This window comes from Pseudophryne corroboree, chromosome 4, assembly GCF_028390025.1.
Source record: "Pseudophryne corroboree isolate aPseCor3 chromosome 4, aPseCor3.hap2, whole genome shotgun sequence".
NCBI classification, from domain to species: Eukaryota; Metazoa; Chordata; class Amphibia; order Anura; family Myobatrachidae; genus Pseudophryne; species Pseudophryne corroboree.
In genome coordinates this window covers 31,886,045-31,913,727 of record NC_086447.1, presented here as the reverse complement: position 1 = coordinate 31,913,727, position 27,683 = coordinate 31,886,045, and the positions used below count along the sequence as shown (strand labels likewise).

Genomic DNA, 27,683 nt, shown 5'->3' with positions numbered 1-27,683 from the left:
ATGCTTACCTTCATGTCAAAATTTACCCATCTCACCAAGGGTACCTCAGGTTTATGGTACAGAACTGTCACTATCAGTTCAGACGCTGCCGTATGGATGGTCCACGGCACCCCGGGTCTTTACCAAGGTAATGGCCGAAATGATGATATTCCTACAAAGGAAGGGAATTTTAGTTATCCCTTACTTGGACAATTCCCTGATAAGGGTAAGATCCAGGGAACAGTTGGAGGTCGGTGTACTATCTCAGGTAGTGTTGCTGCAGCACGGTTGGATTCTCAATATTCCAAAATCGCAGCTGGTTCCGACGACTTGTCTTCTGTTCCTAGGGATGATCCTGGACACAGTCCAGAAAAAGGTGTTTCTCCCGGAGGAGAAAGCCAGGGAGTTATCCGAGCTAGTCAGGAACCTCCTAAAACCGAGCCAAGTCTCAGTGCATCAATGCACAAGGGTTCTGGGTAAAATGGTGGCTTCCTACGAAGCAATCCCATTCGGCAGATTCCACGCAAGAACTTTCCAGTGGGACCTGCTGGACAAATGGTCCGGGTCGCATCTTCAGATGCATCAGCGGATAACCCTGTCACCAAGGACAAGGGTGTCCCTCCTGTGGTGGTTGCAGAGTGCTCATCTTCTAGAGGGCCGCAGATTCGGCATTCAGGACTGGGTCCTGGCAACCACGGATGCCAGCCTGCGAGGCTGGGGAGCAGTCACACAGGGAAGGAATATCCAGGACTTATGGTCAAGCCTGGAGACATCACTTCACATAAATATCCTGAAGCTAAGGGACATTTACAATGCTCTAAGCTTAGCAAGACCTCTGCTTCAAGGTCAGCCGGTGTTGATCCAGTCGGACAACATCACGGCAGTCACCCACGTAAACAGACAGGGTGGCACAAGAAGCAGGAGGGCAATGGCAGAAGCTGCAAGGATTCTTCGCTGGGCGGAAAATCATGGGATAGCACTGTCAGCAGTATTCATTCCGGGAGTGGACAACTGGGAAGCAGACTTCCTCAGCACGACCTCCACCCGGGAGAGTGGGGACTTCACCCAGAAGTCTTCCACATGATTATAAACCGTTGGGAAAAACTCGACAGGTATTGCGCCAGGTCCAGGGACCCTCAGGCAATAGCTGTAGACGCTCTGGTAACACTGTGGGTGTACCAGTCAGGGTATGTGTTCCCTCCTCTGCCTCTCATACCCAAGGTACTGAGATTGATAAGATGGTGAGGAGTAAGCACTATATTCGTGGCTCCGGATTGGCCAAGAAGGACTTGGTAACCGGAACTTCAAGAGATGCTCACGGAGGATCCGTGGCCTCTACCTCTAAGAAGGGACCTGCTCCAGCAAGGACCCTGTCTGTTCCAAGACTTACCGCGGCTGCGTTTGACGGCATGGCGGTTGAACGCCAGATCCTGAAGGAAAAAGGGCATTCCGGATGAAGTCATCCCTATCCTGATCAAAGCCAGGAAGGATGTAACCGCAAAAACATTATCACCGCAATTGGCGAAAATATGTTGCGTGGTGCGAGGCCAGTAAGGCCCGACGGTGGAAATTCAACTGGGTCGATTCCTACATTTCCTGCAAACAGGAGTGTCTATGGGCCTGAAATTGGGGTCCATTAAGGTTCAAATTTCGGCCCTGTCAATTTTCTTCCAAAAAGAACTAGCTTCAGTCCCTGAAGTTCAGACGTTTGTAAAAGGGGTACTGCATATACAGCCTCCTTTTGTGCCTCCAGTGGCACTTTGGGATCTCAATGTAGTTTTGGGTTCCAAAAGTCACATTGGTTTGAACCACTTAAATCTGTGGAGTTACAATATCTCACATGGAAAGTGGTCATGCTGTTGGCCCTGGCCTGGGCCAGGCGCGTGTCAGAATTGGCGGCTTTATCCTGAAAAAGCCCTTATCTGATGTTCCATTCGGACAGGGCGAAATTGAGGACTCGTCCTCAGTTTCTCCCTAAGGTGGTCTCAGCGTTTCACCTGAACCAACCTATTTGAGGTGCCTGCGGCTACTAGGGACTTGGAGGATTCCAAGTTGCTGGACGTAGTCAGGGCCCTGAAAATATATATTCCAGGACGGCTGGAGTCAGAAAATCTGACTCGCTGTTTATCCTGTATGCACCCTACAAGCTGGGTGCTCCTGCTTTTAAGCAAACTATTGCTCGTTGGATTTGTAATACAATTCAGCTTGCACATTCTGTGGCAGGCCTGCCACAGCCAAAATCTGTAAAAGCCCATTCCACACGGAAAGGGGCTCATCTTGGGCGGCTGCCCGAGTGGTCTCGGCTTTACAACTTTGCCGAGCTGCTACTTGGTCAGTGGCAAACACGTTTGCTAAATTCTACAAAAGTGATACCCTGGCTGAGGAGGACCTTGAGTTCTCTCATTTGGTGCTGCAGAGTCATCCGAACTCTCCCGCCCGTTTGGGAGCTTTGGTATAATCCCCATGGTCCTTACGGAGTTCCCAACATCCACTTAGGACGTCAGAGAAAATAAGAATTTACTTACCGATAATTCTATTTCTCGTAGTCCGTAGTGGATGCTGGGCCCCCATCCCAAGTGCGGATTGTCTGCATTACTTGTACATAGTTATTGTTACAAAAATCGGGTTATTATTGTTGTGAGCCATCTTTCCAGAGGCTCCTCTGTTATCATGCTGTTAACTGGGTTCAGATCACAGGTTGTACGGTGTGATTGGTGTGGCTGGTATGAGTCTTACCCGGGATTCAAAATCCTTCCTTATTGTGTACGCTCGTCCGGGCACAGTATCCTAACTGAGGCTTGGAGGAGGGTCATAGGGGGAGGAGCCAGTGCACACCAGATAGTCCTAAAGCTTTCTTTTAGATGTGCCCAGTCTCCTGCGGAGCCGCTATTCCCCATGGTCCTTTCGGAGTCCCCAGCATCCACTACGGACTATGAGAAATAGAATTATCGGTAAGTAAATTCTTATTTTCTGCCGCCTAGTACTTATGCCAGTGTGGTCTGCTGCTGGAGCTATTTACCCTGTACTTGTCCTGTATTGTCTTGTACTGTAAGTCGCTGATTTCCTGTGTAACTGGGCGCCGCAGAACCCTTGTGGCGCCATATAAATAAAGGATGATGATGATGCATTCTGATTATCATACTAATTCTTTGTTCTCTTTCAAATTTATCTAGAACAAAGGAGGGAAGATTTGGAAGAAACTTTCAGCTGGTGCTTTTTTTTTCTATACAACAGAACAGAATCGTCTTTTTCGCTATTCTGGTTTTTAATCACTCTGGATTTATAACAAGTTCTCCAAAGGATTCCTCTGTGTCCCAACAAGTAACTCTCCACCCCCACCCCCCACCCCCCCAGAACATTGGATTTACGGGACCCTGTCCCAATGATGCTGTCCAATGGCACCATCCTCAACACCAGCAATCCCAATACGGACACAGACGTCATCCAAACGCACAAGGTGAGGCCATCTGGTTATGTAGCACCATCTCGGTGTGCAGGATCCGTCCTGTAATGTAGAACCATCCTGTGGGGCAGGATCCGTCCTGTAATGTAGATCCATCCTGTGGGGCAGACTCCATCCAGTAATTTAGATCAGTCCTGTGGGGCAGACTCCATCCAGTAATTTAGATCCGTCCTGTGGGGCAGGATCCGTCCTGTAATGTAGATCCATCCTGTGGGGCAGACTCCATCCAGTAATTTAGATCCGTCCTGTGGGGCAGACTCCATCCAGTAATGTAGATCCTTCCTGTGGGGCAGACTCCATCCTGTAATGTAGATCCGTCCAGTAATGTAGATCCTTCCTGTGGGGCAGACACCATCCTGTAATGTAGATCCGTCCTGTGGGGCAGACTCCATCCAGTAATGTAGATCCATCCTGTGGGGCAGACTCCATCCAGTAATGTAGATCCTTCCTGTGGGGCAGGCTCCATCCTGTAATGTAGATCCGTCCTGTGGGGCAGGATCCGTCCTGTAATGTAGATCCATCCTGTGGGGCAGACTCCATCCAGTAATGTAGATCCTTCCTGTGGGGCAGACTCCATCCTGTAATGTAGATCCGTCCTGTGGGGCAGGATCCGTCCAGTAATGTAGATCCTTCCTGTGGGGCAGGCTCCATCCTGTAATGTAGATCCGTCCTGTGGGGCAGACTCCATCCAGTAATGTAGATCCTTCCTGAGGGGCAGGCTCCATCCTGTAATGTAGATCCATCCTGTGGGGCAGGCTCCATCCTGTAATGTAGATCCATCCTGTGGGGCAGGCTCCATCCTGTAATGTAGATCCATCCAGTTGGGCAGACTCCATCCAGTAATGTGGGGCAGACTCCATCTTGTGTTCAGAGCCATCATCTTATTGTTACTGATATTTACTTTTTCTGGAAGAACAATTCTTGTTTGAGGAAATTGTGCTACACAAGCAATGGATATTGATCATGAATACCTGATCAATCGAGAAGAAAGTATGTTATTAGTCGGTCCCCTTGGGTATATTATGGCTTCTGTGAACTTACCCTGTGTGCTTGTGCGCTGGCCCTGTGTGGCAGTTATAGAGTTGTGGTCAGGGCCGCTGGTGGCTGCCGTTACCATGTTGTGGCCAGGGCCGCTGGTGGCTGCCGTTACCATGTTGTGGCCAGGTCCGCTGGTGGTGCTGTTACCGTGTTGTGGCCAGGTCCGCTGGTGGCTGCGGTTACCGTGTTGTGCCCAGGGCGGCTGCTGTTACCATGATGTGCCCATAGCCGCCGTCTGTTGTTACCGTGAGTCTGAGGTTTGGCGGCCATGTTGCGCTGCTGGCAGCACTCACAAGTTCTGTATTTCTCACTGAAGACCATACTAGGAAGGATCTGAGTGAACGTCTCTCTTTCTCCTCTCACAGTTGCCATCGAGATGTTGTCTGGGTGTCGTTAATTACTGACTCATTAGCATTGTGACTCTGTGACGGAAGTGATGTAATACATATGTATAGGGCTGACATTGTCTCCCGTGCTGCTGCTGGCCCAGAGCTGACCCCAGGGGCTCACACACTCTCACAGTCCCTCCACGCACTCCGCTTATTGTGCCCAGTGCAGCAAGATGGCTACCAGCCCCCGTCTCTCCGCAGTGTCTAATGGCCGCTGTACGTGCCCTGTGACAACGTCGTATGGGGATTACTTTATATGTATACTTTATAAGTGTCATGTTTTTCTCTGGCCATTATAAGTTAATAACTACGTATGAGGAGCGTTTACATCGTACAGAATCCCATTACACCGTACTCAGTAGCTGCTCACCACGGGGGATGGGCTCAGTAACTGGTCACCACAGGGGATGGGCCCAGTAACTGGTCACCACAGGGGATGGTCTCAGTAACTGGTCACCACAGGTGATGGGCCCAGTAACTGGTCACCACAGGGGATGGGCTCAGTAACTGGTCACCACAGGGGATGGGCTCAGTAACTGGTCACCACAGGGGATGGGCTCAGTAACTGGTCACCACAGGGGATGGGCTCAGTAACTGGTCACCACAGGGGATGGGCTCAGTAACTGGTCACCACAGGGGATGGGCTCAGTAACTGGTCACCACAGGGGATGGGCTCAGTAACTGGTCACCACAGGGGATGGTCTCAGTAACTGGTCACCACAGGGGATGGTCTCAGTAGCTGCTCACCACGGGGGATGGGCTCAGTAACTGGTCACCACAGGGGATGGTCTCAGTAACTGGTCACCACAGGGGATGGTCTCAGTAACTGGTCACCACAAGGGATGGGCTCAGTAGCTGGTCACCACAGGGGATGGGCTCAGTAGCTGGTCACCACGGGGGATGGGCCCAGTAACTGGTCACCACAGGGGATGGGCTCAGTAACTGGTCACCACAAGGGATGGGCCCAGTAACTGGTCACCACGGGGGATGGGCTCAGTAACTGGTCACCACAGGGGATGGGCTCAGTAACTGGTCACCACGGGGGATGGGCTCAGTTACTGGTCACCACGGGGGATGGGCTCAGTAACTGGTCACCACAGGGGATGGGCTCAGTAACTGGTCACCACAGGGGATGGGCTCAGTAACTGGTCACCACAGGGGATGGGCTCAGTTACTGGTCACCACAGGGGATGGGCTCAGTAACTGGTCACCACAGGGGATGGGCTCAGTAGCTGGTCACCACAGGGGATGGTCTCAGTAACTGGTCACCACGGGGGATGGGCTCAGTAACTGGTCACCACAGGGGATGGGCTCAGTAACTGGTCACCACAGGGGATGGGCTCAGTTACTGGTCACCACAGGGGATGGGCTCAGTAGCTGGTCACCACAGGGGATGGTCTCAGTAGCTGGTCACCACAGGGGATGGGCTCAGTAACTGGTCACCACGGGGGATGGTCTCAGTAGCTGGTCACCACGGGGGATGGTCTCAGTAGCTGGTCACCACAGGGGATGGTCTCAGTAGCTGGTCACCACAGGGGATGGTCTCAGTAGCTGGTCACCACAGGGGATGGGCTCAGTAACTGGTCACCACAGGGGATGGGCCCAGTAACTGGTCACCACAGGTGATGGGCCCAGTAACTGGTCACCACAGGGGATGGGCTCAGTAACTGGTCACCACAGGGGATGGGCTCAGTAGCTGGTCACCACAAGGGATGGGCTCAGTAACTGGTCACCACAAGGGATGGGCTCAGTAGCTGGTCACCACAGGGGATGGGCTCAGTAACTGGTCACCACAGGGGATGGGCCCAGTAACTGGTCACCACAGGTGATGGGCCCAGTAACTGGTCACCACAGGGGATGGGCTCAGTAGCTGGTCACCACAGGTGATGGGCTCAGTAACTGGTCACCACAGGGGATGGGCTCAGTAACTGGTCACCACAGGGGATGGCCTCAGTAACTGGTCACCACAGGGGATGGGCTCAGTAACTGGTCACCACAGGGGATGGGCTCAGTAGCTGGTCCCCACAGGGGATGGGCTCAGTAGCTGGTCACCACAGGGGATGGTCTCAGTAACTGGTCACCACGGGGGATGGGCTCAGTAACTGGTCACCACAGGGGATGGTCTCAGTAACTGGTCACCACAGGGGATGGGCTCAGTAGCTGGTCACCACAGGGATGGGCTCAGTACCTGGTCACCACAGGGGATGGGCTCAGTAACTGGTCACCACAGGGGATGGGCCCAGTAACTGGTCACCACAGGTGATGGGCCCAGTAACTGGTCACCACAGGGGATGGGCTCAGTAACTGGTCACCACAGGGGATGGGCTCAGTAGCTGGTCACCACAAGGGATGGGCTCAGTAACTGGTCACCACAGGGGATGGGCTCAGTAGCTGGTCACCACAGGGATGGGCTCAGTACCTGCTCACCACAGGGGATGGTCTCAGTAACTGGTCACCACAGGGGATGGGCTCAGTAACTGGTCACCACAGGGGATGGGCTCAGTAACTGGTCACCACAGGGGATGGGCTCAGTAACTGGTCACCACAGGGGATGGGCTCAGTAGCTGGTCACCACAGGGGATGGGCTCAGTAACTGGTCACCACAGGGGATGGGCTCAGTAACTGGTCACCACAGGGGATGGGCTCAGTAGCTGGTCACCACAGGGATGGGCTCAGTACCTGCTCACCACAGGGGATGGTCTCAGTAACTGGTCACCACAGGGGATGGGCTCAGTAACTGGTCACCACAGGGGATGGGCTCAGTAACTGGTCACCACAGGGGATGGGCTCAGTAACTGGTCACCACAGGGGATGGGCTCAGTAACTGGTCACCACAGGGGATGGTCTCAGTAACTGGTCACCACAGGGGATGGTCTCAGTAACTGGTCACCACAGGGGATGGGCTCAGTAACTGGTCACCACAGGGGATGGTCTCAGTAACTGGTCACCACAGGGGATGGGCTCAGTAGCTGGTCCCCACAGGGGATGGGCTCAGTAGCTGGTCACCACAGGGGATGGGCTCAGTAACTGGTCACCACAGGGGATGGGCTCAGTAACTGGTCCCCACAGGGGATGGGCTCAGTAGCTGGTCACCACAGGGGATGGTCTCAGTAACTGGTCACCACGGGGGATGGGCTCAGTAACTGGTCACCACAGGGGATGGGCTCAGTAACTGGTCACCACAGGGGATGGGCCCAGTAACTGGTCACCACAGGGGATGGGCTCAGTAGCTGGTCACCACAGGGGATGGTCTCAGTAGCTGGTCACCACAGGGGATGGTCTCAGTAGCTGGTCACCACAGGGGATGGTCTCAGTAACTGGTCACCACAGGGGATGGTCTCAGTAACTGGTCACCACGGGGGATGGGCTCAGTAACTGGTCACCACAGGGGATGGGCTCAGTAACTGGTCACCACAGGGGATGGGCTCAGTTACTGGTCACCACGGGGGATGGGCTCAGTAGCTGGTCACCACGGGGGATGGTCTCAGTAGCTGGTCACCACAGGGGATGGGCTCAGTACCTGGTCACCACAGGGGATGGGCTCAGTAGCTGGTCACCACAGGGGATGGGCTCAGTACCTGGTCACCACAGGGGATGGGCTCAGTAGCTGGTCACCACAGGGGATGGTCTCAGTAGCTGGTCACCACAGGGGATGGGCTCAGTAGCTGGTCACCACAGGGGATGGGCTCAGTAGCTGGTCACCACAGGGGATGGTCTCAGTAACTGGTCACCACAGGGGATGGGCCCAGTACCTGGTCACCACAGGGGATGGGCTCAGTAGCTGGTCACCACAGGGGATGGGCTCAGTAGCTGGTCACCACAGGGGATGGGCTCAGTAGCTGGTCACCACAGGGGATGGGCTCAGTAACTGGTCACCACAGGGGATGGGCTCAGTAGCTGGTCACCACAGGGGATGGGCTCAGTAGCTGGTCACCACAGGGGATGGTCTCAGTAACTGGTCACCACGGGGGATGGGCTCAGTAGCTGGTCACCACAGGGGATGGGCTCAGTAGCTGGTCACCACAGGGGATGGTCTCAGTAGCTGGTCACCACAGGGGATGGGCTCAGTAGCTGGTCACCACAGGGGATGGGCTCAGTAGCTGGTCACCACAGGGGATGGGCTCAGTAGCTGGTCACCACGGGGGATGGGCTCAGTAGCTGGTCACCACGGGGGATGGGCTCAGTAGCTGGTCACCACAGGGGATGGGCTCAGTAACTGGTCACCACGGGGGATGGGCTCAGTAGCTGGTCACCACAGGGGATGGGCTCAGTAACTGGTCACCACAGGGGATGGGCTCAGTAACTGGTCACCACAGGGGATGGGCTCAGTAACTGGTCACCACAGGGGATGGTCTCAGTAGCTGGTCACCACAGGGGATGGTCTCAGTAACTGGTCACCACAGGGGATGGGCTCAGTAGCTGGTCACCACAGGGGATGGGCTCAGTAGCTAGGTGCACCACAGGGGATGGGCTCAGTAGCTGGTCACCACAGGGGATGGGCTCAGTAGCTGGTCACCACAGGGGATGGGCTCAGTAACTGGTCACCACAGGGGATGGTCTCAGTAGCTGGTCACCACAGGGGATGGTCTCAGTAACTGGTCACCACAGGGGATGGGCTCAGTAACTGGTCACCACAGGGGATGGGCTCAGTAACTGGTCACCACAGGGGATGGGCTCAGTAGCTGGTCACCACAGGGGATGGGCTCAGTAACTGGTCACCACAGGGGATGGTCTCAGTAGCTGGTCACCACAGGGGATGGGCTCAGTAACTGGTCACCACAGGGGATGGTCTCAGTAGCTGGTCACCACAGGGGATGGACTCAGTAGCTAGGTGCACCACAGGGGATGGGCTCAGTAGCTGGTCACCACGGGGGATGGGCTCAGTAGCTGGTCACCACAGGGGATGGGCTCAGTAACTGGTCACCACAGGGGATGGGCTCAGTAGCTGGTCACCACGGGGGATGGGCTCAGTAGCTAGTCACCACAGGGGATGGGCTCAGTAACTGGTCACCACAGGGGATGGGCTCAGTAACTGGTCACCACAGGGGATGGGCTCAGTAGCTAGGTGCACCACGGGGGATGGGCTCAGTAGCTAGGTGCACCGGAAAATGAATTTGGTGTCTGTGCTGTGTGCGCTTGCCTTCTACATGATTGCCCCTTTAAAGCAGCGCCTCCTCTGTCTCCTGGCAGAGGATAAGAGCAGAGCGTCCGCCGCACACACCTGTTCTGCAGACAGCACGCGGATCCTGGTGTGTCGCTCTCAGGGAAAGTCCCGTCGGTTGGAAGCGCTGTAGGGTATGACAGATGGGAACAGAACAGACACTGGCAACTTATCACTGCTTAGTGTGTGTGATAAATCACAGTGTAACCTCGCTGTGACCCAGGACCCGAACCCCACACCCTATAACTAATACCTGTAGCGGGGAAATAGTAACGCATTAGGCCCAGGCATTAGGTGGTGCATAGGCCCAGATTTATATACACAGTGATAAAGTGCCAGCCAATCAGCCCCCAACTGTCATGTGAATGGTCATGTTTGAAAAATGACAGCGATGAGCTGATTGGTTCTTTATCTCTCTCCACTTTATCTCTCACCAAGGCTTGATAAATCTGGGCCGTGCGGGATCAGCGTATTACCAGCAAACACCGGAGGCAGCCATGTTGTGGGCAGTATCACCTTGTGCCTCATGCCTCCTTGAGGTCACCATTGCGATTGAGATTATGGGCTGCGTTTTCAAGAAGCGCAGCCAGCGCTGTGTGTGGGTGACCCCTCAATACGCCAGTATTACATTGTACCATAGGGGAGGTGTGGGGAGGTTTCCATTCCATGTACCGTGCGCTGGATATAGCGGAGCGTCTGGGTACACCGCTATTCAGCCATATAAATAGTTCATTCTGATGTCATCCCTTTATAACTGGCGATTTCTGATGTCATCACTTCAGTGTTTTAGTCTGTCTGTGAGTGCCGGTCTCCTGCTGTTACTGTGTTCCCAGCTGTAGGTATGAGCAGCGCCCTCTTACCGCTTTGTCTGTCTGTGAGTGCCGGTCTCCTGCTGTTACTGTGTTCCCAGCTGTAGGTATGAGCAGCGCCCTCTTACCGCTTTGTCTGTGTGTGAGTGCCGGTCTCCTGCTGTTACTGTGTTCCCAGCTGTAGGTATGAGCAGCGCCCTCATACCGCTTTGTCTGTGTGTGAGTGCCGGTCTCCTGCTGTTACTGTGTTCCCAGCTGTAGATATGAGCAGCGCCCTCTTACCGCTTTGTCTGTGTGTGAGTGCCGGTCTCCTGCTGTTACTGTGTTCCCAGCTGTAGGTATGAGCAGCGCCCTCTTACCGCTTTGTCTGTGTGTGAGTGCCGGTCTCCTGCAGTTACTGTGTTCCCAGCTGTAGGTATGAGCAGCGCCCTCATACCGCTTTGTCTGTCTGTGAGTGCCGGTCTCCTGCAGTTACTGTGTTCCCAGCTGTAGGTATGAGCAGCGCCCTCTTACCGCTTTGTCTGTGTGTGAGTGCCGGTCTCCTGCAGTTACTGTGTTCCCAGCTGTAGGTATGAGCAGCGCCCTCTTACCGCTTTGTCTGTCTGTGAGTGCCGGTCTCCTGCTGTTACTGTGTTCCCAGCTGTAGGTATGAGCAGCGCCCTCTTACCGCTTTGTCTGTGTGTGAGTGCCGGTCTCCTGCAGTTACTGTGTTCCCAGCTGTAGGTATGAGCAGCGCCCTCATACCGCTTTGTCTGTGTGTGAGTGCCGGTCTCCTGCTGTTACTGTGTTCCCAGCTGTAGGTATGAGCAGCGCCCTCTTACCGCTTTGTCTGTCTGTGAGTGCCGGTCTCCTGCTGTTACTGTGTTCCCAGCTGTAGATATGAGCAGCGCCCTCATACCGCTTTGTCTGTCTGTGAGTGCCGGTCTCCTGCTGTTACTGTGTTCCCAGCTGTAGATATGAGCAGCGCCCTCTTACCGCTTTGTCTGTGTGTGAGTGCCGGTCCCCTGCTGTTACTGTGTTCCCAGCTGTAGGTATGAGCAGCGCCCTCTTACCGCTTTGTCTGTGAGTGCTGGTCTCCTGCTGTTACTGTGTTCCCAGCTGTAGATATGAGCAGCGCCCTCATACCGCTTTGTCTGTGTGTGAGTGCCGGTCTCCTGCTGTTACTGTGTTCCCAGCTGTAGATATGAGCAGCGCCCTCTTACCGCTTTGTCTGTCTGTGAGTGCCCGGTCTCCTGCTGTTACTGTGTTCCCAGCTGTAGGTATGAGCAGCGCCCTCTTACCGCTTTGTCTGTGTGTGAGTGCCGGTCTCCTGCTGTTACTGTGTTCCCAGCTGTAGGTATGAGCAGCGCCCTCTTACCGCTTTGTCTGTGAGTGCTGGTCTCCTGCTGTTACTGTGTTCCCAGCTGTAGATATGAGCAGCGCCCTCTTACCGCTTTGTCTGTGTGTGAGTGCCGGTCTCCTGCTGTTACTGTGTTCCCAGCTGTAGATATGAGCAGCGCCCTCTTACCGCTTTGTCTGTGTGTGAGTGCCGGTCTCCTGCTGTTACTGTGTTCCCAGCTGTAGGTATGAGCAGCGCCCTCTTACCGCTTTGTCTGTGTGTGAGTGCCGGTCTCCTGCTGTTACTGTGTTCCCAGCTGTAGGTATGAGCAGCGCCCTCATACCGCTTTGTCTGTCTGTGAGTGCCGGTCTCCTGCTGTTACTGTGTTCCCAGCTGTAGATATGAGCAGCGCCCTCTTACCGCTTTGTCTGTGTGTGAGTGCCGGTCTCCTGCTGTTACTGTGTTCCCAGCTGTAGATATGAGCAGCGCCCTCTTACCGCTTTGTCTGTGTGTGAGTGCCGGTCTCCTGCTGTTACTGTGTTCCCAGCTGTAGATATGAGCAGCGCCCTCATACCGCTTTGTCTGTCTGTGAGTGCCTGTCTCCTGCTGTTACTGTGTTCCCAGCTGTAGGTATGAGCAGCGCCCTCATACCGCTTTGTCTGTGTGTGAGTGCCGGTCTCCTGCAGTTACTGTGTTCCCAGCTGTAGATATGAGCAGCGCCCTCATACCGCTTTGTCTGTCTGTGAGTGCCTGTCTCCTGCTGTTACTGTGTTCCCAGCTGTAGGTATGAGCAGCGCCCTCTTACCGCTTTGTCTGTGAGTGCTGGTCTCCTGCTGTTACTGTGTTCCCAGCTGTAGATATGAGCAGCGCCCTCTTACCGCTTTGTCTGTGTGTGAGTGCCGGTCTCCTGCTGTTACTGTGTTCCCAGCTGTAGGTATGAGCAGCGCCCTCTTACCGCTTTGTCTGTGTGTGAGTGCCGGTCTCCTGCAGTTACTGTGTTCCCAGCTGTAGGTATGAGCAGCGCCCTCTTACCGCTTTGTCTGTCTGTGAGTGCCGGTCTCCTGCTGTTACTGTGTTCCCAGCTGTAGATATGAGCAGCGCCCTCTTACCGCTTTGTCTGTCTGTGAGTGCTGGTCTCCTGCTGTTACTGTGTTCCCAGCTGTAGGTATGAGCAGCGCCCTCTTACCGCTTTGTCTGTCTGTGAGTGCCGGTCTCCTGCTGTTACTGTGTTCCCAGCTGTAGATATGAGCAGCGCCCTCTTACCGCTTTGTCTGTGTGTGAGTGCCGGTCTCCTGCTGTTACTGTGTTCCCAGCTGTAGGTATGAGCAGCGCCCTCATACCGCTTTGTCTGTCTGTGAGTGCCGGTCTCCTGCAGTTACTGTGTTCCCAGCTGTAGATATGAGCAGCGCCCTCTTACCGCTTTGTCTGTCTGTGAGTGCTGGTCTCCTGCTGTTACTGTGTTCCCAGCTGTAGGTATGAGCAGCGCCCTCTTACCGCTTTGTCTGTGTGTGAGTGCCGGTCTCCTGCAGTTACTGTGTTCCCAGCTGTAGGTATGAGCAGCGCCCTCTTACCGCTTTGTCTGTCTGTGAGTGCTGGTCTCCTGCTGTTACTGTGTTCCCAGCTGTAGGTATGAGCAGCGCCCTCTTACCGCTTTGTCTGTCTGTGAGTGCCGGTCTCCTGCTGTTACTGTGTTCCCAGCTGTAGATATGAGCAGCGCCCTCTTACCGCTTTGTCTGTGTGTGAGTGCTGGTCTCCTGCTGTTACTGTGTTCCCAGCTGTAGGTATGAGCAGCGCCCTCTTACCGCTTTGTCTGTGTGTGAGTGCCGGTCTCCTGCTGTTACTGTGTTCCCAGCTGTAGGTATAAGCAGCGCCCTCTTACCGCTTTGTCTGTCTGTGAGTGCCGGTCTCCTGCAGTTACTGTGTTCCCAGCTGTAGATATGAGCAGCGCCCTCTTACCGCTTTGTCTGTGAGTGCCGGTCTCCTGCTGTTACTGTGTTCCCAGCTGTAGATATGAGCAGCGCCCTCATACCGCTTTGTCTGTCTGTGAGTGCCGGTCTCCTCCTGTTACTGTGTTCCCAGCTGTAGATATGAGCAGCACCCTCTTACCGCTTTGTCTGTGTGTGAGTGCCGGTCTCCTGCTGTTACTGTGTTCCCAGCTGTAGATATGAGCAGCGCCCTCTTACCGCTTTGTCTGTCTGTGAGTGCTGGTCTCCTGCTGTTACTGTGTTCCCAGCTGTAGGTATGAGCAGCGCCCTCTTACCGCTTTGTCTGTGTGTGAGTGCCGGTCTCCTGCTGTTACTGTGTTCCCAGCTGTAGGTATGAGCAGCGCCCTCATACCGCTTTGTCTGTGTGTGAGTGCCGGTCTCCTGCTGTTACTGTGTTCCCAGCTGTAGGTGTGAGCAGCGCCCTCTTACCGCTTTGTCTGTGTGTGAGTGCCGGTCTCCTGCTGTTACTGTGTTCCCAGCTGTAGGTATAAGCAGCGCCCTCTTACCGCTTTGTCTGTGTGTGAGTGCCGGTCTCCTGCTGTTACTGTGTTCCCAGCTGTAGATATGAGCAGCGCCCTCTTACCGCTTTGTCTGTCTGTGAGTGCCGGTCTCCTGCTGTTACTGTGTTCCCAGCTGTAGGTATGAGCAGCGCCCTCTTACCGCTTTGTCTGTCTGTGAGTGCCTGTCTCCTGCTGTTACTGTGTTCCCAGCTGTAGATATGAGCAGCGCCCTCATACCGCTTTGTCTGTGTGTGAGTGCCGGTCTCCTGCTGTTACTGTGTTCCCAGCTGTAGGTATGAGCAGCGCCCTCTTACCGCTTTGTCTGTGTGTGAGTGCCGGTCTCCTGCTGTTACTGTGTTCCCAGCTGTAGGTATGAGCAGCGCCCTCTTACCGCTTTGTCTGTGTGTGAGTGCCGGTCTCCTGCTGTTACTGTGTTCCCAGCTGTAGGTATGAGCAGCGCCCTCTTACCGCTTTGTCTGTGTGTGAGTGCCGGTCTCCTGCTGTTACTGTGTTCCCAGCTGTAGGTATGAGCAGCGCCCTCTTACCGCTTTGTCTGTGTGTGAGTGCCGGTCTCCTGCTGTTACTGTGTTCCCAGCTGTAGGTATGAGCAGCGCCCTCATACCGCTTTGTCTGTCTGTGAGTGCCCGGTCTCCTGCTGTTACTGTGTTCCCAGCTGTAGGTATGAGCAGCGCCCTCATACCGCTTTGTCTGTCTGTGAGTGCCGGTCTCCTGCTGTTACTGTGTTCCCAGCTGTAGGTATGAGCAGCGCCCTCTTACCGCTTTGTCTGTGTGTGAGTGCCGGTCTCCTGCAGTTACTGTGTTCCCAGCTGTAGATATGAGCAGCGCCCTCATACCGCTTTGTCTGTGAGTGCCGGTCTCCTGCTGTTACGGTGTTCCCAGCTGTAGGTATGAGCAGCGCCCTCATACCGCTTTGTCTGTCTGTGAGTGCTGGTCTCCTGCTGTTACTGTGTTCCCAGCTGTAGATATGAGCAGCGCCCTCTTACCGCTTTGTCTGTCTGTGAGTGCCCGGTCTCCTGCTGTTACTGTGTTCCCAGCTGTAGGTATGAGCAGCGCCCTCTTACCGCTTTGTCTGTCTGTGAGTGCCGGTCTCCTGCTGTTACTGTGTTCCCAGCTGTAGGTGTGAGCAGCGCCCTCTTACCGCTTTGTCTGTCTGTGAGTGCCGGTCTCCTGCTGTTACTGTGTTCCCAGCTGTAGGTATGAGCAGCGCCCTCATACCGCTTTGTCTGTCTGTGAGTGCCGGTCTCCTGCTGTTACTGTGTTCCCAGCTGTAGGTATGAGCAGCGCCCTCATACCGCTTTGTCTGTCTGTGAGTGCCGGTCTCCTGCTGTTACTGTGTTCCCAGCTGTAGATATGAGCAGCGCCCTCTTACCGCTTTGTCTGTCTGTGAGTGCCGGTCTCCTGCTGTTACTGTGTTCCCAGCTGTAGGTATAAGCAGCGCCCTCATACCGCTTTGTCTGTCTGTGAGTGCCGGTCTCCTGCTGTTACTGTGTTCCCAGCTGTAGGTATGAGCAGCGCCCTCTTACCGCTTTGTCTGTGTGTGAGTGCCGGTCTCCTGCTGTTACTGTGTTCCCAGCTGTAGGTATGAGCAGCGCCCTCTTACCGCTTTGTCTGTGTGTGAGTGCCGGTCTCCTGCTGTTACTGTGTTCCCAGCTGTAGGTATGAGCAGCGCCCTCTTACCGCTTTGTCTGTGTGTGAGTGCCGGTCTCCTGCTGTTACTGTGTTCCCAGCTGTAGATATGAGCAGCGCCCTCTTACCGCTTTGTCTGTCTGTGAGTGCTGGTCTCCTGCTGTTACTGTGTTCCCAGCTGTAGGTATGAGCAGCGCCCTCATACCGCTTTGTCTGTGTGTGAGTGCCGGTCTCCTGCTGTTACTGTGTTCCCAGCTGTAGGTATGAGCAGCGCCCTCTTACCGCTTTGTCTGTCTGTGAGAGCCGGTCTCCTGCTGTTACTGTGTTCCCAGCTGTAGATATGAGCAGCGCCCTCTTACCGCTTTGTCTGTCTGTGAGTGCTGGTCTCCTGCTGTTACTGTGTTCCCAGCTGTAGGTATGAGCAGCGCCCTCATACCGCTTTGTCTGTCTGTGAGTGCCGGTCTCCTGCAGTTACTGTGTTCCCAGCTGTAGATATGAGCAGCGCCCTCTTACCGCTTTGTCTGTGTGTGAGTGCCGGTCTCCTGCTGTTACTGTGTTCCCAGCTGTAGGTATGAGCAGCGCCCTCATACCGCTTTGTCTGTGTGTGAGTGCTGGTCTCCTGCAGTTACTGTGTTCCCAGCTGTAGGTATGAGCAGCGCCCTCTTACCGCTTTGTCTGTGTGTGAGTGCCGGTCTCCTGCTGTTACTGTGTTCCCAGCTGTAGGTGTGAGCAGCGCCCTCATACCGCTTTGTCTGTCTGTGAGTGCCGGTCTCCTGCTGTTACTGTGTTCCCAGCTGTAGATATGAGCAGCGCCCTCTTACCGCTTTGTCTGTCTGTGAGTGCCGGTCTCCTGCTGTTACTGTGTTCCCAGCTGTAGATATGAGCAGCGCCCTCTTACCGCTTTGTCTGTCTGTGAGTGCCGGTCTCCTGCTGTTACTGTGTTCCCAGCTGTAGGTATAAGCAGCGCCCTCTTACCGCTTTGTCTGTGTGTGAGTGCCGGTCTCCTGCTGTTACTGTGTTCCCAGCTGTAGGTATGAGCAGCGCCCTCTTACCGCTTTGTCTGTCTGTGAGTGCTGGTCTCCTGCTGTTACTGTGTTCCCAGCTGTAGGTATGAGCAGCGCCCTCTTACCGCTTTGTCTGTCTGTGAGTGCTGGTCTCCTGCTGTTACTGTGTTCCCAGCTGTAGGTATGAGCAGCGCCCTCTTACCGCTTTGTCTGTGAGTGCCGGTCTCCTGCTGTTACTGTGTTCCCAGCTGTAGGTATGAGCAGCGCCCTCTTACCGCTTTGTCTGTCTGTGAGTGCTGGTCTCCTGCTGTTACTGTGTTCCCAGCTGTAGATATGAGCAGCGCCCTCTTACCGCTTTGTCTGTGTGTGAGTGCTGGTCTCCTGCTGTTACTGTGTTCCCAGCTGTAGGTATGAGCAGCGCCCTCTTACCGCTTTGTCTGTCTGTGAGTGCCGGTCTCCTGCTGTTACTGTGTTCCCAGCTGTAGGTATAAGCAGCGCCCTCATACCGCTTTGTCTGTGTGTGAGTGCCGGTCTCCTGCTGTTACTGTGTTCCCAGCTGTAGATATGAGCAGCGCCCTCTTACCGCTTTGTCTGTGTGTGAGTGCTGGTCTCCTGCTGTTACTGTGTTCCCAGCTGTAGGTATGAGCAGCGCCCTCTTACCGCTTTGTCTGTCTGTGAGTGCCGGTCTCCTGCTGTTACTGTGTTCCCAGCTGTAGGTATGAGCAGCGCCCTCTTACCGCTTTGTCTGTCTGTGAGTGCTGGTCTCCTGCTGTTACTGTGTTCCCAGCTGTAGATATGAGCAGCGCCCTCTTACCGCTTTGTCTGTGTGTGAGTGCTGGTCTCCTGCTGTTACTGTGTTCCCAGCTGTAGGTATGAGCAGCGCCCTCTTACCGCTTTGTCTGTCTGTGAGTGCCGGTCTCCTGCTGTTACTGTGTTCCCAGCTGTAGGTATAAGCAGCGCCCTCTTACCGCTTTGTCTGTCTGTGAGTGCCGGTCTCCTGCTGTTACTGTGTTCCCAGCTGTAGGTATGAGCAGCGCCCTCTTACCGCTTTGTCTGTCTGTGAGTGCCGGTCTCCTGCTGTTACTGTGTTCCCAGCTGTAGGTATGAGCAGCGCCCTCTTACCGCTTTGTCTGTGTGTGAGTGCCGGTCTCCTGCTGTTACTGTGTTCCCAGCTGTAGATATGAGCAGCGCCCTCTTACCGCTTTGTCTGTCTGTGAGTGCCGGTCTCCTGCTGTTACTGTGTTCCCAGCTGTAGATATGAGCAGCGCCCTCTTACCGCTTTGTCTGTGTGTGAGTGCTGGTCTCCTGCTGTTACTGTGTTCCCAGCTGTAGATATGAGCAGCGCCCTCTTACCGCTTTGTCTGTGTGTGAGTGCTGGTCTCCTGCTGTTACTGTGTTCCCAGCTGTAGGTATGAGCAGCGCCCTCTTACCGCTTTGTCTGTCTGTGAGTGCCGGTCTCCTGCTGTTACTGTGTTCCCAGCTGTAGATATGAGCAGCGCCCTCTTACCGCTTTGTCTGTGTGTGAGTGCTGGTCTCCTGCTGTTACTGTGTTCCCAGCTGTAGGTATGAGCAGCGCCCTCTTACCGCTTTGTCTGTCTGTGAGTGCCGGTCTCCTGCTGTTACTGTGTTCCCAGCTGTAGGTATGAGCAGCGCCCTCTTACCGCTTTGTCTGTGTGTGAGTGCTGGTCTCCTGCTGTTACTATGTTCCCAGCTGTAGGTATGAGCAGCGCCCTCTTACCGCTTTGTCTGTGTGTGAGTGCTGGTCTCCTGCTGTTACTGTGTTCCCAGCTGTAGGTATGAGCAGCGCCCTCTTACCGCTTTGTCTGTCTGTGAGTGCCGGTCTCCTGCTGTTACTGTGTTCCCAGCTGTAGGTATGAGCAGCGCCCTCTTACCGCTTTGTCTGTCTGTGAGTGCCGGTCTCCTGCAGTTACTGTGTTCCCAGCTGTAGGTATGAGCAGCGCCCTCATACCGCTTTGTCTGTGTGTGAGTGCCGGTCTCCTGCTGTTACTGTGTTCCCAGCTGTAGGTATGAGCAGCGCCCTCTTACCGCTTTGTCTGTGTGTGAGTGCCGGTCTCCTGCTGTTACTGTGTTCCCAGCTGTAGATATGAGCAGCGCCCTCTTACCGCTTTGTCTGTGTGAGAGTGCTGGTCTCCTGCTGTTACTGTGTTCCCAGCTGTAGGTATGAGCAGCGCCCTCATACCGCTTTGTCTGTCTGTGAGTGCTGGTCTCCTGCTGTTACTGTGTTCCCAGCTGTAGGTATGAGCAGCGCCCTCATACCGCTTTGTCTGTGTGTGAGTGCCGGTCTCCTGCTGTTACTGTGTTCCCAGCTGTAGGTATGAGCAGCGCCCTCTTACCGCTTTGTCTGTCTGTGAGTGCCGGTCTCCTGCTGTTACTGTGTTCCCAGCTGTAGGTGTGAGCAGCGCCCTCATACCGCTTTGTCTGTCTGTGAGTGCCGGTCTCCTGCTGTTACTGTGTTCCCAGCTGTAGATATGAGCAGCGCCCTCATACCGCTTTGTCTGTGTGTGAGTGCCGGTCTCCTGCAGTTACTGTGTTCCCAGCTGTAGGTATGAGCAGCGCCCTCATACCGCTTTGTCTGTCTGTGAGTGCCGGTCTCCTGCTGTTACTGTGTTCCCAGCTGTAGATATGAGCAGCGCCCTCATACCGCTTTGTCTGTCTGTGAGTGCCCGGTCTCCTGCTGTTACTGTGTTCCCAGCTGTAGGTATGAGCAGCGCCCTCTTACCGCTTTGTCTGTCTGTGAGTGCCGGTCTCCTGCTGTTACTGTGTTCCCAGCTGTAGGTATGAGCAGCGCCCTCTTACCGCTTTGTCTGTCTGTGAGTGCCGGTCTCCTGCTGTTACTGTGTTCCCAGCTGTAGGTATGAGCAGCGCCCTCTTACCGCTTTGTCTGTCTGTGAGTGCCGGTCTCCTGCTGTTACTGTGTTCCCAGCTGTAGGTATGAGCAGCGCCCTCTTACCGCTTTGTCTGTGTGTGAGTGCCGGTCTCCTGCTGTTACTGTGTTCCCAGCTGTAGGTATGAGCAGCGCCCTCTTACCGCTTTGTCTGTCTGTGAGTGCTGGTCTCCTGCTGTTACTGTGTTCCCAGCTGTAGGTATGAGCAGCGCCCTCATACCGCTTTGTCTGTCTGTGAGTGCCGGTCTCCTGCTGTTACTGTGTTCCCAGCTGTAGGTATGAGCAGCGCCCTCTTACCGCTTTGTCTGTCTGTGAGTGCCGGTCTCCTGCTGTTACTGTGTTCCCAGCTGTAGGTATGAGCAGCGCCCTCTTACCGCTTTGTCTGTCTGTGAGTGCCGGTCTCCTGCTGTTACTGTGTTCCCAGCTGTAGGTATGAGCAGCGCCCTCATACCGCTTTGTCTGTCTGTGAGTGCCGGTCTCCTGCTGTTACTGTGTTCCCAGCTGTAGGTGTGAGCAGCGCCCTCATACCGCTTTGTCTGTCTGTGAGTGCCGGTCTCCTGCTGTTACTGTGTTCCCAGCTGTAGGTATGAGCAGCGCCCTCTTACCGCTTTGTCTGTCTGTGAGTGCCGGTCTCCTGCTGTTACTGTGTTCCCAGCTGTAGGTATGAGCAGCGCCCTCATACCGCTTTGTCTGTGTGTGAGTGCCGGTCTCCTGCAGTTACTGTGTTCCCAGCTGTAGGTATGAGCAGCGCCCTCTTACCGCTTTGTCTGTCTGTGAGTGCCGGTCTCCTGCTGTTACTGTGTTCCCAGCTGTAGATATGAGCAGCGCCCTCATACCGCTTTGTCTGTGAGTGCTGGTCTCCTGCTGTTACTGTGTTCCCAGCTGTAGGTATGAGCAGCACCCTCTTACCGCTTTGTCTGTGTGTGAGTGCCGGTCTCCTGCTGTTACTGTGTTCCCAGCTGTAGGTATGAGCAGCGCCCTCATACCGCTTTGTCTGTCTGTGAGTGCCGGTCTCCTGCTGTTACTGTGTTCCCAGCTGTAGATATGAGCAGCGCCCTCTTACCGCTTTGTCTGTGTGTGAGTGCCGGTCCCCTGCTGTTACTGTGTTCCCAGCTGTAGGTATGAGCAGCGCCCTCATACCGCTTTGTCTGTGTGTGAGTGCCGGTCCCCTGCTGTTACTGTGTTCCCAGCTGTAGGTATGAGCAGCGCCCTCTTACCGCTTTGTCTGTCTATGAGTGCCGGTCTCCTGCTGTTACTGTGTTCCCAGCTGTAGATATGAGCAGCGCCCTCTTACCGCTTTGTCTGTGTGTGAGTGCCGGTCTCCTGCAGTTACTGTGTTCCCAGCTGTAGGTATGAGCAGCGCCCTCTTACCGCTTTGTCTGTGAGTGCTGGTCTCCTGCTGTTACTGTGTTCCCAGCTGTAGATATGAGCAGCGCCCTCATACCGCTTTGTCTGTGTGTGAGTGCCGGTCTCCTGCTGTTACTGTGTTCCCAGCTGTAGATATGAGCAGCGCCCTCTTACCGCTTTGTCTGTCTGTGAGTGCCGGTCTCCTGCTGTTACTGTGTTCCCAGCTGTAGATATGAGCAGCGCCCTCTTACCGCTTTGTCTGTGTGTGAGTGCCGGTCTCCTGCAGTTACTGTGTTCCCAGCTGTAGGTATGAGCAGCGCCCTCTTACCGCTTTGTCTGTCTGTGAGAGCCGGTCTCCTGCTGTTACTGTGTTCCCAGCTGTAGGTATGAGCAGCGCCCTCTTACCGCTTTGTCTGTGTGTGAGTGCCGGTCTCCTGCTGTTACTGTGTTCCCAGCTGTAGGTATGAGCAGCGCCCTCTTACCGCTTTGTCTGTGAGTGCTGGTCTCCTGCTGTTACTGTGTTCCCAGCTGTAGATATGAGCAGCGCCCTCTTACCGCTTTGTCTGTGTGTGAGTGCCGGTCTCCTGCAGTTACTGTGTTCCCAGCTGTAGGTATGAGCAGCGCCCTCATACCGCTTTGTCTGTGTGTGAGTGCCGGTCTCCTGCTGTTACTGTGTTCCCAGCTGTAGGTATGAGCAGCGCCCTCTTACCGCTTTGTCTGTCTGTGAGTGCCGGTCTCCTGCTGTTACTGTGTTCCCAGCTGTAGGTATGAGCAGCGCCCTCTTACCGCTTTGTCTGTCTGTGAGTGCCGGTCTCCTGCTGTTACTGTGTTCCCAGCTGTAGATATGAGCAGCGCCCTCTTACCGCTTTGTCTGTCTGTGAGTGCTGGTCTCCTGCTGTTACTGTGTTCCCAGCTGTAGGTATGAGCAGCGCCCTCTTACCGCTTTGTCTGTCTGTGAGTGCCGGTCTCCTGCTGTTACTGTGTTCCCAGCTGTAGATATGAGCAGCGCCCTCTTACCGCTTTGTCTGTGTGTGAGTGCCGGTCTCCTGCTGTTACTGTGTTCCCAGCTGTAGGTATGAGCAGCGCCCTCATACCGCTTTGTCTGTCTGTGAGTGCCGGTCTCCTGCAGTTACTGTGTTCCCAGCTGTAGATATGAGCAGCGCCCTCTTACCGCTTTGTCTGTCTGTGAGTGCCGGTCTCCTGCAGTTACTGTGTTCCCAGCTGTAGGTATGAGCAGCGCCCTCTTACCGCTTTGTCTGTCTGTGAGTGCTGGTCTCCTGCTGTTACTGTGTTCCCAGCTGTAGGTATGAGCAGCGCCCTCTTACCGCTTTGTCTGTCTGTGAGTGCCGGTCTCCTGCTGTTACTGTGTTCCCAGCTGTAGATATGAGCAGCGCCCTCTTACCGCTTTGTCTGTGTGTGAGTGCTGGTCTCCTGCTGTTACTGTGTTCCCAGCTGTAGGTATGAGCAGCGCCCTCTTACCGCTTTGTCTGTGTGTGAGTGCCGGTCTCCTGCTGTTACTGTGTTCCCAGCTGTAGGTATAAGCAGCGCCCTCTTACCGCTTTGTCTGTCTGTGAGTGCCGGTCTCCTGCAGTTACTGTGTTCCCAGCTGTAGATATGAGCAGCGCCCTCTTACCGCTTTGTCTGTGAGTGCCGGTCTCCTGCTGTTACTGTGTTCCCAGCTGTAGATATGAGCAGCGCCCTCATACCGCTTTGTCTGTCTGTGAGTGCCGGTCTCCTCCTGTTACTGTGTTCCCAGCTGTAGATATGAGCAGCGCCCTCATACCGCTTTGTCTGTCTGTGAGTGCCCGGTCTCCTGCTGTTACTGTGTTCCCAGCTGTAGGTATGAGCAGCGCCCTCTTACCGCTTTGTCTGTGTGTGAGTGCTGGTCTCCTGCTGTTACTGTGTTCCCAGCTGTAGATATGAGCAGCGCCCTCTTACCGCTTTGTCTGTCTGTGAGTGCTGGTCTCCTGCTGTTACTGTGTTCCCAGCTGTAGGTATGAGCAGCGCCCTCTTACCGCTTTGTCTGTGTGTGAGTGCTGGTCTCCTGCTGTTACTGTGTTCCCAGCTGTAGGTATAAGCAGCGCCCTCTTACCGCTTTGTCTGTGTGTGAGTGCCGGTCTCCTGCTGTTACTGTGTTCCCAGCTGTAGGTATAAGCAGCGCCCTCATACCGCTTTGTCTGTCTGTGAGTGCCGGTCTCCTGCAGTTACTGTGTTCCCAGCTGTAGATATGAGCAGCGCCCTCTTACCGCTTTGTCTGTGTGTGAGTGCCGGTCTCCTGCTGTTACTGTGTTCCCAGCTGTAGGTATAAGCAGCGCCCTCATACCGCTTTGTCTGTCTGTGAGTGCCGGTCTCCTGCTGTTACTGTGTTCCCAGCTGTAGGTATGAGCAGCGCCCTCTTACCGCTTTGTCTGTCTGTGAGTGCCGGTCTCCTGCTGTTACTGTGTTCCCAGCTGTAGATATGAGCAGCGCCCTCTTACCGCTTTGTCTGTCTGTGAGTGCCCGGTCTCCTGCTGTTACTGTGTTCCCAGCTGTAGGTATGAGCAGCGCCCTCATACCGCTTTGTCTGTGTGTGAGTGCTGGTCTCCTGCTGTTACTGTGTTCCCAGCTGTAGATATGAGCAGCGCCCTCATACCGCTTTGTCTGTGTGTGAGTGCCGGTCTCCTGCTGTTACTGTGTTCCCAGCTGTAGGTATGAGCAGCGCCCTCTTACCGCTTTGTCTGTGTGTGAGTGCCGGTCTCCTGCTGTTACTGTGTTCCCAGCTGTAGGTATGAGCAGCGCCCTCTTACCGCTTTGTCTGTGTGTGAGTGCCGGTCTCCTGCTGTTACTGTGTTCCCAGCTGTAGGTATGAGCAGCGCCCTCTTACCGCTTTGTCTGTGTGTGAGTGCCGGTCTCCTGCTGTTACTGTGTTCCCAGCTGTAGGTATGAGCAGCGCCCTCTTACCGCTTTGTCTGTGTGTGAGTGCCGGTCTCCTGCTGTTACTGTGTTCCCAGCTGTAGGTATGAGCAGCGCCCTCATACCGCTTTGTCTGTCTGTGAGTGCCCGGTCTCCTGCTGTTACTGTGTTCCCAGCTGTAGGTATGAGCAGCGCCCTCTTACCGCTTTGTCTGTGTGTGAGTGCCGGTCTCCTGCAGTTACTGTGTTCCCAGCTGTAGATATGAGCAGCGCCCTCATACCGCTTTGTCTGTGAGTGCCGGTCTCCTGCTGTTACGGTGTTCCCAGCTGTAGGTATGAGCAGCGCCCTCATACCGCTTTGTCTGTCTGTGAGTGCTGGTCTCCTGCTGTTACTGTGTTCCCAGCTGTAGATATGAGCAGCGCCCTCTTACCGCTTTGTCTGTCTGTGAGTGCCCGGTCTCCTGCTGTTACTGTGTTCCCAGCTGTAGGTATGAGCAGCGCCCTCTTACCGCTTTGTCTGTCTGTGAGTGCCGGTCTCCTGCTGTTACTGTGTTCCCAGCTGTAGGTGTGAGCAGCGCCCTCTTACCGCTTTGTCTGTCTGTGAGTGCCGGTCTCCTGCTGTTACTGTGTTCCCAGCTGTAGGTGTGAGCAGCGCCCTCTTACCGCTTTGTCTGTCTGTGAGTGCCGGTCTCCTGCTGTTACTGTGTTCCCAGCTGTAGATATGAGCAGCGCCCTCTTACCGCTTTGTCTGTCTGTGAGTGCCGGTCTCCTGCTGTTACTGTGTTCCCAGCTGTAGGTATAAGCAGCGCCCTCATACCGCTTTGTCTGTCTGTGAGTGCCCGGTCTCCTGCTGTTACTGTGTTCCCAGCTGTAGATATGAGCAGCGCCCTCTTACCGCTTTGTCTGTGTGTGAGTGCTGGTCTCCTGCTGTTACTGTGTTCCCAGCTGTAGGTATGAGCAGCGCCCTCATACCGCTTTGTCTGTCTGTGAGTGCCGGTCTCCTGCAGTTACTGTGTTCCCAGCTGTAGGTATGAGCAGCGCCCTCTTACCGCTTTGTCTGTGTGTGAGTGCCGGTCTCCTGCTGTTACGGTGTTCCCAGCTGTAGATATGAGCAGCGCCCTCATACCGCTTTGTCTGTCTGTGAGTGCCTGTCTCCTGCTGTTAATGTGTTCCCAGCTGTAGATATGAGCAGCGCCCTCATACCGCTTTGTCTGTGTGTGAGTGCCGGTCTCCTGCTGTTACTGTGTTCCCAGCTGTAGATATGAGCAGCGCCCTCTTACCGCTTTGTCTGTGTGTGAGTGCTGGTCTCCTGCTGTTACTGTGTTCCCAGCTGTAGATATGAGCAGCGCCCTCTTACCGCTTTGTCTGTGTGTGAGTGCTGGTCTCCTGCTGTTACTGTGTTCCCAGCTGTAGGTATGAGCAGCGCCCTCTTACCGCTTTGTCTGTCTGTGAGTGCCGGTCTCCTGCTGTTACTGTGTTCCCAGCTGTAGATATGAGCAGCGCCCTCTTACCGCTTTGTCTGTGTGTGAGTGCTGGTCTCCTGCTGTTACTGTGTTCCCAGCTGTAGGTATGAGCAGCGCCCTCTTACCGCTTTGTCTGTCTGTGAGTGCCGGTCTCCTGCTGTTACTGTGTTCCCAGCTGTAGGTATGAGCAGCGCCCTCTTACCGCTTTGTCTGTGTGTGAGTGCCGGTCTCCTGCTGTTACTGTGTTCCCAGCTGTAGGTATGAGCAGCGCCCTCTTACCGCTTTGTCTGTGTGTGAGTGCCGGTCTCCTGCTGTTACTGTGTTCCCAGCTGTAGATATGAGCAGCGCCCTCTTACCGCTTTGTCTGTCTGTGAGTGCTGGTCTCCTGCTGTTACTGTGTTCCCAGCTGTAGGTATGAGCAGCGCCCTCATACCGCTTTGTCTGTGTGTGAGTGCCGGTCTCCTGCTGTTACTGTGTTCCCAGCTGTAGGTATGAGCAGCGCCCTCTTACCGCTTTGTCTGTCTGTGAGTGCCGGTCTCCTGCTGTTACTGTGTTCCCAGCTGTAGGTATGAGCAGCGCCCTCTTACCGCTTTGTCTGTGTGTGAGTGCCGGTCTCCTGCAGTTACTGTGTTCCCAGCTGTAGGTATGAGCAGCGCCCTCATACCGCTTTGTCTGTCTGTGAGTGCTGGTCTCCTGCTGTTACTGTGTTCCCAGCTGTAGATATGAGCAGCGCCCTCTTACCGCTTTGTCTGTCTGTGAGTGCCCGGTCTCCTGCTGTTACTGTGTTCCCAGCTGTAGGTATGAGCAGCGCCCTCTTACCGCTTTGTCTGTCTGTGAGTGCCGGTCTCCTGCTGTTACTGTGTTCCCAGCTGTAGATATGAGCAGCGCCCTCATACCGCTTTGTCTGTGTGTGAGTGCCGGTCTCCTGCTGTTACTGTGTTCCCAGCTGTAGGTATGAGCAGCGCCCTCTTACCGCTTTGTCTGTCTGTGAGAGCCGGTCTCCTGCTGTTACTGTGTTCCCAGCTGTAGATATGAGCAGCGCCCTCTTACCGCTTTGTCTGTCTGTGAGTGCTGGTCTCCTGCTGTTACTGTGTTCCCAGCTGTAGGTATGAGCAGCGCCCTCATACCGCTTTGTCTGTCTGTGAGTGCCGGTCTCCTGCAGTTACTGTGTTCCCAGCTGTAGATATGAGCAGCGCCCTCTTACCGCTTTGTCTGTGTGTGAGTGCCGGTCTCCTGCAGTTACTGTGTTCCCAGCTGTAGATATGAGCAGCGCCCTCTTACCGCTTTGTCTGTGTGTGAGTGCCCGGTCTCCTGCTGTTACTGTGTTCCCAGCTGTAGGTGTGAGCAGCGCCCTCATACCGCTTTGTCTGTCTGTGAGTGCCGGTCTCCTGCTGTTACTGTGTTCCCAGCTGTAGATATGAGCAGCGCCCTCTTACCGCTTTGTCTGTCTGTGAGTGCCGGTCTCCTGCAGTTACTGTGTTCCCAGCTGTAGGTATGAGCAGCGCCCTCATACCGCTTTGTCTGTGTGTGAGTGCCGGTCTCCTGCTGTTACTGTGTTCCCAGCTGTAGATATGAGCAGCGCCCTCTTACCGCTTTGTCTGTCTGTGAGTGCCGGTCTCCTGCTGTTACTGTGTTCCCAGCTGTAGGTATAAGCAGCGCCCTCTTACCGCTTTGTCTGTGTGTGAGTGCCGGTCTCCTGCTGTTACTGTGTTCCCAGCTGTAGGTATGAGCAGCGCCCTCTTACCGCTTTGTCTGTCTGTGAGTGCTGGTCTCCTGCTGTTACT

At 54.8% G+C, this 27,683-nt stretch overlaps 1 protein-coding gene across 5 annotated transcripts in view; it reads left to right on the top strand.

The window, feature by feature from the left end:
• Positions 1-27,683, top strand: part of DNMT3A (DNA methyltransferase 3 alpha) — a 340,200-nt gene that overhangs the window by 57,920 nt on the left and 254,597 nt on the right. For all 5 annotated transcript variants that reach the window (XM_063914961.1, XM_063914960.1, XM_063914958.1 and 2 more), the window contains exon 2: positions 3,153-3,436. In XM_063914961.1, the coding sequence (XP_063771031.1) occupies positions 3,362-3,436 (75 nt within the window). In that variant the 5' untranslated portion in view covers positions 3,153-3,361. The remainder of the gene's footprint in view (positions 1-3,152; positions 3,437-27,683) is intronic.